The sequence below is a fragment of the Nelusetta ayraudi genome, unplaced genomic scaffold (genome assembly GCF_046127955.1).
Source record: "Nelusetta ayraudi isolate G7.1 ecotype Tasmania unplaced genomic scaffold, CSIRO-AGI_Nayr_v1 ptg000002l, whole genome shotgun sequence".
In the NCBI taxonomy this organism is placed as follows: Eukaryota; Metazoa; Chordata; class Actinopteri; order Tetraodontiformes; family Monacanthidae; genus Nelusetta; species Nelusetta ayraudi.
This window is the reverse complement of record NW_027466052.1, coordinates 9,763,949-9,776,901: the sequence shown is the minus strand read 5'-3', so window position 1 is coordinate 9,776,901 and position 12,953 is coordinate 9,763,949. Positions and strand designations below refer to the sequence as shown.

Here is a 12,953-nt window from a genome sequence, read left to right as displayed (position 1 = left end):
CGTGCACATGGATCTGTTATGCCTATGGCTCCACACAACTGCGTATGCTTCATTTGTAATAGATGCACAGGTACAAAAAGACTGCACAGGAAAAAAAAAAAAGACTTGCAGGAACTGCTCCAAGTCTGCAGAGAGTGTTGTCAACAGCAGAAGGAACACAAGCTGCAAAAATGTTCCTGCTTCACAGAAAAATGGATGACGAGGTAAACTAAACTTGCAGCTGAACACCTAATGTGAAGGACAAAGTGCAGTACATATTTCTTTGACTTACTCTTTAAAAAACAAACAAACAAAAAAAAAACTGCCTCTGCACATTTCCAAAGACATCAAAGGAAAATTGAAGACTAACATGATCCTCTGATAGAACGATTTCAGTGCCAGATCTTGGGAGGTCAGCGGCTCACAGTCAGGTATTTACTAGCAAGTGAGAAGACAAATGACTACCAGCCAGTGACAAATAAATTATTTTTTACCAACACCTTTATGCCGGAGCTGTGAGCTTTGGCTCTATCGAGTGGAATAATATCAAGTTGAAATGGCTGCAAACCTTATCAGCAATTCAAAATCTAATTCTTCAAAACAGATAAATGTGTCTTCCAAACACATTTTGTGAAGGAGATTATTTCTGAATCGATAGCCATGCAGCTTTGCTCCATCAGTGCTGTTCCGTGATAGAAAACAGCATCTCGGCCGTCTGGGGACCCACATATACTGATGCCAGCTTCACTTCGCACATCCATTATCAGACCACGAAAAATAAAGTTTTATTATTTTTCGTTTGGCCACTTGCATGCCATTTCGCTTTACCCATCCGACGTTCAGTCACTAATGAAATGCGGTATGCAAGCTGCAGGTCGAGTCTTGGTTGCTGAACGCAGAGTGTGATTAAATATTACAGGACTCTTAACAAAAGTACGTGTGGTTTTCTGGAGCCACATAGGAGGTAGTGTATAATTCAGGGAGGAGGCGTCCACTGCAGCACATTCAACGCCACAACTTGACAGATAACCGCACAATTTTTAATTTACTTAGTACGCTGCGCACAAACCATCATGCATAATGCAGCATCTTCCAACACATGCGGCCGAGTCTAACCAGACCGGCACAACAACATCTTTGGCGCCGGCACAGAATTTGGCAGTGTTTTGACAGATAAAAAGCTTTTATTTAAATTATAGATTGGAAAGCATCGAAAAATGACTCGAAAATGCGTGGTGCCGCCTGTCTTTACTCCCTCTTACGGGAGGAAATGATGGCATTGCTGGCCTGGGTGTGTTCACAAACTATCAACACATCTGGAGTTCTCAGTCAGCGCAGGGGAAATGCCTTCCTCCCGGTGCGCAATGTTGTTTTTGTTTCGCATCAGGACCTGTGTTCAGTTGGTGGGAGTGCAGCAGAAATCTAATGCACCATGGTGGTGGCTGTTTGTTATAAGGCATCTGATTCTTTTTTTTTTTTTTTTTTACTGCTGTCAGCAACCCCCACAATAAATTTGACAACCACAATCAAAAGTCTAGCACAGACAAAGGTGTCACAGGACGTTAACAACAAGCATTTTCATTTTTCTCTTTCATGATTTCACTTCGAAAAGGTGTGTAATTACGCGGGAGCCTGAACACAACGCGTTGCAGTTGGCGGATGGCATTTTCAACAGATTTTCATTATAGAAGAGCTGTGAGGACGACAGCTCCACAGCGCACCACTGGCCTTCCATCCGGGTGGAGAGTCCCGTCTGTCGAACAAACAGGCTCCCTACCTGACTCATAATTACCACCTCCGCTCCGTCCCTCTCCCTTCAATAAACATAGCATCCAACCTCCTGGGCCAAATGGGGGAGCCAAGGAAACAGAATATGACTCTTCCTGCAGATCAGCAGCCGTGTCATTTCATATATGCTGTGATTGTTTTATGTGTGTGTGCGTGTGTGCGTGTGTGTGTGTGTGTGTGTGTGTGTGTGTGCGTGTGTGCAAACAGCTTCTTGCCACTGCTTGACTTGAAAAATGCATTTCAACATCTGATGCCCACATTTTATTTTCCAGGGACACTCATTGCTCTGCGTCAGTCCTGTTGCCTCGACTCCTTCCCGTTATTCTTTCATCAAACAAAGGCATTTGGGCGAATCAAAGTGCCGACAACAACGGCAACATTGCAGCGGAATAAAACAGACTGTAGCTAGCAGGCGTGTATGTAAAAGACCCAAAGCTCAATAGACCTTATTAAGAGGGCTCTTTAAGCCAGACTATGGAGATCTGGCAGAGGTCCAGGTGCTTTTGTCAGTAATTAGACACTCTTCAAAGAGAGTTCATGGAGCTTTTTCTCCAGGCTTCATGTCAATCAGTTAAAATGCAGCAGGGTCTCCTGAATTTTTAAATTTTCAAAACTAGGATTTTCTTTGGCAATGTCACTCTTCCGTCATAAAATGCATAATATGCAGCTGCTGCGCAAGTGGATCAGTGGACCTGCTGCTTTATAAAAGATTTGGCAAAAACTCGCGCCAGCTGAGCAACAAGCAAAGTCTCTGCATACAAACCAAGGGATTTGGTTACGATTGCAAGCTCCTTGCAGGATTTGTACAGCCTGACCTTTGAGTCAATAAACAAATAAACATTTGCAACAACAGCCTGACGTGACTGGTCTTTAGACAGTGGCCACTTGATTCTCAAGGTGTTTTGACTGACGCAATCAGAGAATGCACCTCGGTCGTGTCGCTACGCAAGCAAGACATTTCATCGATACATTAAGGCTGCGGATTAGTTTTGATGGATAATGGACGGCATAAAGCTAATCTGCTGGCTTAGGCTGGGAGACAATTAATCCCTACGACTCACTAATAAGTTTGGAGGAAGTTCAAAATCTCTGGGAATATGTAACTAATTTCCTCCCAATTGGCAGTCAGAAACAGCGTGAGGATAGGAGAAACATGTTCCTCAGATTTATAATTCATATTAGAAATCCGCAGTTGGGGAGACGTGCGTGGAAAACCTTCTCTTGATTGTTGAAACAAAGCAATATTGTCTTGTGTTTCAACATACTTCTGAAAAAAATTACATCAAGGCTGTCAAATCAAGGAAAAGCAATGAGGTTCAATGATGAAAAGTGGCCCAGTTAAGCAGGTATGAATTCATTGCACGTGTTTGGTGCGATAAAAGACGAATAAAGATATTTAATTTGAACATGCACAAAAGTGTAAAAGCAAATTTATTACAACTGAATGTTTTTCAATTGCATTAATGTTAACATTGTTATTAACGTTTCTGTAACTGACATTGCAGTTTCATGTTGTGTTTTTTGCTCCATCCAGCAATGACAACTGTCACAAACGTGCTTTAATGCTTTGTTCACTGTAATGCATCACTGTCAACCAACCTCAGTTTCAACCCAGCTTTCGCAGCATGCACAGTGAACCACTCACCCGCCTTGAAATCAAACAATGCTGTGCACTATTGCAGCCTAACCCCAAGCTGGACTCTGAAACAGCTTTGCACCACTAGCTCAACAACGAAACGCTAGCAGATAATGACGGCGGACGGACCGACAGGTGCGTCAATAAATTGTGCAGCTGTGCTACTTGCATTTGGAAGCAATTTTCAGTAGGAGGCAAACTTTCTGCACTGCTGTCATTGAGCTTTCACTGTGTCAGAATACGACTAATGACCCTTAGGCAAGATAATGAATTAAATGAAAATAATAGTCTGATTTATTAAGCTGAATGCAATTAGGTTTCATTTGCATTTTTGCTCATTGGAAGAGAAGATGTGAAGTGTTTTTAGTTCCTATTCCACAGTTTGTAAGATGTATTCATAATAATGTTATACTTTAGTTCAAAGTTGTACTAACCACATCAAGAGCTCAGCTGGGGGGAAAAAAACCTTCATATAAACTTCATCTTTAGCTATACTTTATTTTATCAGAATATCAATTTACCGTGTCGTTTAAAAGTGCTCACAATTATTTCCAAATTTACCTCAAGCACTCCTTCAAATCTTCCAGAAACACTGCCATGCGGAAGATAATTTAGATCAGTCATAGGGCTAAGTGTATGTCTGCAGGGGAGCAGCAGCTCAACTTTTAACACTCGGTTCAAGGGAAAATGGGGGTGTAAATGTCAATTTTAGTCTCAGGCGACCATTAAAGATGAAGGTGACATGAGAAGTCATGAGAGTCATTCCCCGTAGTGAGGAAGGGTTCCATTTGTCTCCTTGACATATTTTGGTAGTTGACTGACATACTGGTTTTAAATCCCAAAACCTCACAGGTCAAAATGTATCAGATGAGGATTTTAAGGTCCAGGGTTTTCAGATGATTTCATCAGTTAAGAGTAAAAATGTCTGTTGCGTAACAAAGAAAATCTCTTCTTTTAGATCCAACAGATGAGTCGTACATGTTCATTATCTGGAGATTTAGTGCCGCCACTTTGAATATGACAGCAACTGATTGCTTCGCATTTCAGTCCAACTATTAAGGCCTAGATGAGATTTCCTGGGCAATTGAACTACCAAGATTAGTTGGGACAGAGACAGAAAGATGGGCACAATGTGGAAACATGAAACATCTATAATATTTTCCCCAACACGGAGGCATAAAACGCTTTTAAAAGGTTGCATGATCAAAAAAAAAAAAGATTCTTGAAAGTAAAGTATGAAAATCTGATAATCCAAAAAAAAAAAAAAATAATAATAATAATCCATGAAAGCCTTACTTTTGGATCTTGTTGGAGGCGAACTTGCGTCCCTCTGTGATCTGACAGCGATCTTTTCGTCACTGTACGATGCCGGAAGTGATAGTAATCACCAAATACCTGGAAAGACAGAGATTTGATCAGTAAATAAGAAAATACCACAACCATGAAGAATTTCCAGAATATCCAAGAATATCCATCACTGTGAAGTGAAATGTCAGGAGTATCAAACACAGACAACCTCAGCGAGAGGTAGACTCCAGCTAAAGTGCCGGCAAAAAGTTGCCTGGTGTCAGGTGAGACTAATGAGCTGCCTTGACCAACAAAAGATCTCGACTCGCAGACAAGCCCACTCTCATTCTTCTGACAAATTCCACCATCTTTTGATGCTGCCACAAAAAACAACATTTTTCCTTTTGAGAGAAAACCCTATTTGCTCAGTTACTAGAAGACGTGTGATTATTAGTGTTGATCAGTAGATAGTAGTTGTAACCCGCCGCCTGTTAGAGGAATGATGTACAACAACACCACACATAAAAGGTTTTGAGGAAGTTGAAAGAAGAAAATTAGAGGTTCAATATTCTGTCTATTTTCTATTTTTGGTATTCATCTCTCTGGGGAGTAAGCTTATAATAATAACCAACACACAAAATAGATCTCCATAAAAAAAAAAAAAACAGTAAATCTTACATCCGACACGTTGGCAATTACCTCTAAACAGTCGCTTTGCTCTACCCTGTCCAATTCTGGAGAGGGACAAAAACAAGGAGGCATTGAGAGGATCTCAGGGCCGAACATCACAAAAGTTCAGTGACGTAAATGTTGCTCAACATGGGACCTTTAATCAGTGCATCTATGCCCTTTATCGCTGTATACTGTGGAAAGTTGATATATTATTTATCAAAGAAATGCAAAAATGCACCCATACAGTGTTTTTTTAAGTATAAAGTAAAGTAAAGCAAAATGTAGACTTGCTAAGAAAGAGAGAAAATTACTTTTTTCACATTTAGCTGCTGTTCAGCATCCCAACCTCCTCCGCTCCCATTTAATCACTGTAAACAGGCCGATTCAAGCTGAGCCCACACATAAAGCCTGGACACACAAAGCTGGTGGACAATGGGGAGGGCAATAACCTAGAGGGTGGACACACTTGAAAGTGAGATCCACCCTGGAGCAGCGCGTGCGTGCGTGTAACACCATTAAAGAAGGAACACAGAGAGAATACAGCGCCCCACATCTCCAACAGAACAAGAAGTGCTGGGGCTTTTGTGCTGGCCAGCAGATGAGGCTGCAAGATGGAAGCGATACCGGCGGTGGCTGGTGGGATTCATTAGGAAACTCTGAATGGCACTAACAACAGTGAGGCAACTTTTAGACAAAGCAGCAATGGTCCATCCAGCAAATGTTTGATGCGATAACTTATCACGGTTTAAGGCATAATGGAGCCAGTTCTGTTGGGAAGTGGGGCTGCTGGTGCGTAAATGACGATAAACTCTTATCTGTTGGCAGAAGGCAACAAAGCAACTGATATCTATAGTCTTGTCAATTTATCTCACATCGGGTTTTGCTGCAGTGTCATCAGAATGTGGTGAAGGCACAATGCCACCAGCTTGTTCCAAGAAAAAAGAAAAGGGTGATAATTTCCCTTGTTTTAGCTGGACAACCATCGTCTCTATCTCCTTAAGGGTTTTCTCTTTTGACTCTCTTGCTCACATTGACATTATGAGAGTACTGCTATACATCTGATAAAACATTACTTGACTGAATAATCATGATGTTGTTCTGAGAAAACAGTAGTGGTTCAAATCCAATCCAATATCAGTACAGTGTCCAATCCTAACAACATGTCTTCCTTAGACATTGGACAAGCATTTCTGCGGAGATATTCCAGTCAAGAATATGTTTTTGTACTGGTTGTATAAACCATAATGTTGAAGGATGGATGAGGCATGATTGTTTTCATTTTGATTTTTCACATGCTATTTCAAATATTTGATTTGGAAACCTAACAATTAATGCAAGTACAATTTATCTTAAGAATTTGATTTGAAGAAAATTTTAAATATAATCATTGCCCTCTATGTTACAGTTTTGCTGGGTTGCAGTCGGCACTTTGTAAATTTATATGTTGAGAAAACTGGATATAAAAACGGATGAATAAGTGCAAACAGAACTGATAAAATCTAAAATTACAAACAAGGAAGCAGACCCCCGTGACCCTGAGCTCGGGAGTAAGCGGGTATGGAAGATGAATGAATGAATGAATTGGATTTTTATCCAGACTGTAACTAAAGGCTGCCGGCCAAAGTAGAGAATGTGCCTCCATTCCAAGGTCTTCCGTGACAAAGTCAAGACAAATCTAGTTGCCTCCTCCAATTCGTAGGGCAGCAGATTACAAGACAATTTGGAGCAATTAACACAACTGTCTGGCTTACACAAGTCTGAACACAAAAGCAACACAAACCGGGAAGGAGCTTGCATTCAAGTGTTAATGTAGCACACATATGGTGGAACACTAGCCACTGGGCGTTGTAAAAACCACTCAAGTGTTTCAAACATATGCACACACACACTCTTGCTAGCTTGCTTCTTGTCTATTGTTGTATACATCCAGCCAATTGGCAGCTGGCAATCAGTAACAACACTTATCTTGTGTCCTGGGCCAGTTAATCTCTGGAGCCCATCGTTTCCGTGAAAGTTTAACTGTTTTCCACTGGAACAACTTCCATTGAAAACAAAGACAAGTTGAGGGAAAGATATTGTGGGGAGCAAATGGACAGTAGCCATTACCTATGTGATAAGCTTGGCGCTGATAGAGCACAACAGGATTAACTGGTGTACGGATAACGCCGCCCATTACTGAACTGAGGCATTAATCCATCAACCTCATTAAAATGCATGGTGACAGACAGTGGAAAATGACTGTCTGCCAGATTGTTTGCATGTTTGTCCCCAGTATCCTCCTGCCAATTTACCTTGTGGGAAAGCAGTTGTCTGGTGTCTCGTCTCCTGTGACCGTTGACAAAATTATGTTTTACAAAGAGCTAAACAATGTCTGGAGACTAATCCTGAATGATGGCTTAGGTCTGCAGCAACATGATAGGAAACGGATTTCCATGCGGAGTTCTGGTTGGTCAAGGAACAAAGCCTTTGGGTTTTGGTAAATCTGGCTCGGGAAAGATTGCACAAACATTGCAGCTTAGTTGTTCATCATGATCAATCAAATCACAATTTCCCCCAGTTATGACATTTGACTGCATTTTACTTCGGGGATAAAAATGACTGGACAGGACAAAAAGGATATTTATGCATTAGCGGGAAGCGATAAAGAACATTTGACTTCTTAATTCCTTAAATGATTGACCAACGTGTGCTGAGCCAGAGTCTAATGATTTTGCACAGATAAAGAGTGAGGCAAAAGAACAGGACAGGGGTTGATAAGTGGAAATCCCTGGGTTTGCACAGCTGGCCTGCAATTTTTAAAAATAGCACAATCATGAAATGTGTTTACCTTAGCCCCATCCCGTCATCTTATCATTCAGCCTGAAGCAAGTGAATTGCCTTTGTGTCGATGTTTGCTTTAGTGACTTGGTGTTTGTACTATTCATGTACTTGTCAGTAAGTTTTTCATAGGCTTTACACGACAGACAGCTCCACAAATGGATTATGACTGAAATTAGGATGAACAGCATGTTGATGATGCAAACTCGAAAACTTTTTGTCTTCATGACCTTGACGGTCTGCACAGTTTATCATTTTTTCTTTCTTGTCATACGAGGTTGCCTTGTGCATTCTGCTCTTTTGTTTGCAGGTGAGTAGTTTTATTGCTTTTGAAACCTTGCCTTGAGTTCCCAGAACCAAATTTCTGCATCATTAGCTTTCTTTCAGTGAAATAACCCTCAGGTGGGGCCTTGAGGACCTCCACAGAGGTGCACTCGTTCAAATACACATTTCCTTTTCTTCTAAAAATCTGACCTTGCTCTAAGAACAAAACGTGGTGAGAAAATGAAAGGAAATGCACGACTTCTGCAGTACATGTACTAAAAAAAAACAACATTTCATACAAAAACAGCATCATGTCATCTACTTCTTCTGTATGAATTGATCTCCTGTTTCTGGCTTGTTGGCCAGGCGGCCCACACAGTCATGTTATGCATGCATGTGAATCTTTTCTTCCACATTGCTTTTGGAAAAACAAAAAAATAGCGACACCCCCGCTCCCCTGACCATGTCGATAAAAACAAAAAGTGCCAAACAGACACTCGAGGGCTGATGCTAATGAAAACACAGCCTGCCAAAACAGTTGCCTATATTGTAATTTCCAGGGGGGAAAAGGATGGGAAAAACAGAAGAAATACCACGCTGGGCATGTTCTCGCTTGCAATGTTATGCACTGGACTACCATTTAACACTGCCCACAAAATAGTGATGGTCAAGGAATATGAGTGCTCTCCAGAACAGAGCTTGCAGAGGATGTAGCTGGTTTGTTGCAGTGCACATGAATGAAGCCCTTCTAAACTACTTTGTATCAATGTTAATTCCATGATGTGGCTTCAGAATGAAAATCATCAACCTGAGTTCATAGTGTGGCCCCTCGTTGCAGGCACTCCAATCCCTGAAATGAATGTGCACGCTGTATATTAATGTCCCACTCTAATCTATTACATTTCCTAGTTTAGACGTTACAAGGTCTGTTCAGGGTCTGTGAAGCTTGAGCAAACAAATGACTTGACAGAATTCCCCCCATTTCACTTTTTCAGGGAAACATGATGTTTATGTGATGTGTTGTGTTTACAATTCAGTGTTGCCAAAACCACCATGACAATTTTAGGACGTATTAACTTGTCGGGATAGAGTAAATGTCAAAGGGGAGTCTGAACTGAGTAAAAGACTGCACACACCTAGTTGCTGCTTACATCGCTGGAATGAATAATAGACATTGAGCATGCAGTTGGGCAGAGGATATACAACCTCCTCTGTCGTTTGCCGTTGAAAACATGATGATTTTCCCTGATCGTATTTATTCAGTTTTAAAACTGGGCATCATTCTTAATTTTTATGTTGAACTGGATAAGAAGCAGGCAAGTCAGTATTTAAGCAGGCCGAATGAGCGAGTAAGAGACTCTGTGCCCTGAGGAACGCAGCTGAAAAACACATCAAGCATACCTATGGCCTGCATGTGAATTGTATGGCGAGGCAGCCTGCAGCCTTAGCCTCCTGCTTCAGCAACTCGATACTCAAGTTTACTTTCAAAACTCAAACCATGCACATTGATGTTTCACAAGTCATTTCCAAATGCCTAAAAACAAGTTGACCCAGGGCAAATGCCTAGGGACTGTTTGTGGAGCTGACCTGCCAACACAGCCCGTTTCTCGAAAACCAACAATCGATGCAGTGTGACCTTCAGCCTCAGGTTGCAGTTGACCATTTTTGACCCATCAAAAGCAAATTGGGGGAGGAGGGGGGAGGTGCTGCAGAAACAAAGTTTCTGAGCCAAAAAGTGTATTTGTTAAAACCCTCCAGAAAAACAATGGGGACTAATCTGCGAGATGAACCTGACTGGTTGAAGCTTTAGACAACAGATAAGTGCAGAGATCCTCATTGGTGATTTGGTTTCAAACAAGCACTCATTTTGAAAAAAAGACAATCACTGCTTCAACTTGGGTCTATTTATTACTTTATATATCCACTAATGAACTTGAAATGTTTCCGAGCGCAGTCAATCAATCGACACTTTATTGCCTTCAAAGAGTTGTCACAAAGAGCCAGACCCATCGACTTACTGATTCATTGAGTATAACTGACACGACATCTATCTCACATTGAAGATTCAATCCCTTATCTATCAATAAGAAAGTGGCAGTCGTCCAACCAGCGGAGTGCAACGTCAGGTTGGCCTTTTAAATGATGACTGACGTGACTTCTGAAGCACAAGTGTGCAGAAACCAACGCAGCAGCATCTCGAAGCATTGTGCCAAGTCACTTCAGTAACATCACTGATGCATTCATACGGCACAGCTGTTTGTCTTTTCAGCAGATTGAAGTGGGTAACAGCATTCTGGACTGATGCAGTGCTGCCAGTGGGTGTTGTTGCTCGGCACTTGACACGTATCACACGGTGCTGGTGTGTTTTGGCCCACTACCCACCAGGGAATGTCTAGGAGCATTTCAGCAGCGGAGTACCCTGCAGGCCTCGACTTTTATTTTGTTGTCTTCTGCAAGATACAGAGAAAATCCTCAATACTACTTTCAGCCCCAACATGATTTTAGTAGCGCTCTTGCTCATTGTGATCTTCACTACTTTGGTGTCTGTGCAAGGTAATAAAAATAGTGAGTAAAAGACTGGATGTACCCATGGATGTTTTAAGAACTGGATTCCGGACTGGCAAAATGGCAGCGCACCAATTTTCCCCAGTGGTCACTCGAGGTACTGCAGCAAAAAAAAATCCCATGGGTCCAAAAACCATTTTTTCACATTGACTGCAATACAAAAATAAACACCTTGAAAACGGCTCACAGGACAACTGTGACTCAGCTCATTCTGATTGGCTACGTCCTGACGTTTCTTGTAAGTGATGTTCTCCAGAATCGTTCTGATTGGCCAAATAGATCATGTGAGTTACAGAGGCATGATGGAAAGTGACACAACAGAGTCAAAAACCTTTTCGGCATATGCACTGGGTGAACAACTTCATTAAAATGGAGTCTGAGGGCTTGGATGTACTACAGGATGACGTCCTGTTTGGCACAAATCACCTCAGTGCACCTTAATGTGACTGCTGTCTTTGAATAGTTCACCCCAGCAGCACCAATATGCATGAGGAGCAACCAAACAAATCACAGGCTGAGAGTCTACAACATTCAGCGTCAGTGCCGGAGGCCATGTTGTACCAGTAACATGGCAAAAGTCATTGTCTTTTATTTTGGATGAAAAAACATTAGAAGAAATGAACTTTTAAGCAAGTTTTAATAAGAGATGCCGCAGGCATGTTCCAGAAAAACAAACAGTGGGAAGAATTGTTTTTGTCCAATTGCTTGGCGTCCTCCTTTGTTTTTCATAAACAAGTTGAAGATCAGAACACGTGAATTTACAAAAGATTTAAAGATAAGTTCTGAGATAAAGGAGTCAAAAATCAAAACCAATTTATATGTCTTCATTTTACTAAATGTATGTGAGAACAAGAGACTATTGAAGAAGAAGAAGAATTTCATTAAAAGCATATATATTTAACACAATTCAACGGTTAATGCAGTTATTGTAGAAAAACCGACAAAACGTTGCAGGCATTTTCTTTGGTCACTGCCAAAAGCAAAACAGCAACTCATAAAAATGGCTCCATATATATTGTTCCCCATGTTAGCGTTAAGATTTAATAGAGGAGGAGCTGTCGAAAATACCGTGCTTGCAAAATAAATGATAAAAAAGTTACATGAAAATAAAACTCTGTTTATGACAAAGACTTTCTAGGTAGTGCGTTGGAGTGAAAAGTGTAATAACGTTATGCTTGTGACAACACGGGTCACGCCTATCAGAATTACATTAAAATGTTCCGAGATAAATTTTCTCCAAACACTTTGTCCGTGCTCAGACGGAGACATTAATGAGCTCATCCTCATTAGCAGAGGAACTCAACTGGAGCCATCAACACAACTTACCCCATTTTGAGTGTGTGTGTGTGTGTGTGTGTGTGAGTGTTAGAGAGAGTGTGTGTGTGTGTGTGTGTGTGTGTGTGTGTGTGTGTGTGTGTGTGTGTGTGTGTGTGTGTGTGTGCCTGTGTGTTTCAGCAAAGACAAAGTAAATTGGGGGGAAAAAGCATTTTACAGTGAGGAAGGCACTTCTGTCGCTGGGAGTGCCAAATGTATGATTGCTTTTAAAAGCACAAGGGAATACTAAATCTAATCGGAGCACTGAGGCAGTACAAAACATGGCAGTGAAAGTAGAGAATAGGAAGAAAAATATGTTAGGGTTAGCAATTCATCTAATTTCATTTTAGTAATAGTTTGATTGTTTGGACAAAAATAGTATTTTTTATTTTTTTTTATAACAACTTACTTTAAAAAGTAAGTTAAATACTGGACAATTCAAACTTATGATGGCTGGATAAGGAGGACATAACCATTGCTGAAGAATGGAAGCAAAGTCTACATTTAGCTGTCAACAACATGGCGCAGAAAAAGAAAAAAAAATGCATGCTGAATAAAGGTATTTAAATGCACACATACTGTTTTTAAGGGGTGAATTATGGGAATGAGCAGGATGGGAGCAGTCTTGTTG

The 12,953-nt window shown here is 41.0% G+C and overlaps 1 protein-coding gene across 3 annotated transcripts in view; it reads right to left on the bottom strand.

The window, feature by feature from the left end:
• furina (furin (paired basic amino acid cleaving enzyme) a) overlaps nucleotides 1–12,953 on the bottom strand; it is a 70,138-nt gene that overhangs the window by 30,128 nt on the left and 27,057 nt on the right. For all 3 annotated transcript variants that reach the window (XM_076023023.1, XM_076023005.1, XM_076023015.1), the window contains one exon: nucleotides 4,700–4,798. In XM_076023023.1, the coding sequence (XP_075879138.1) occupies nucleotides 4,700–4,798 (99 nt within the window). The remainder of the gene's footprint in view (nucleotides 1–4,699; nucleotides 4,799–12,953) is intronic.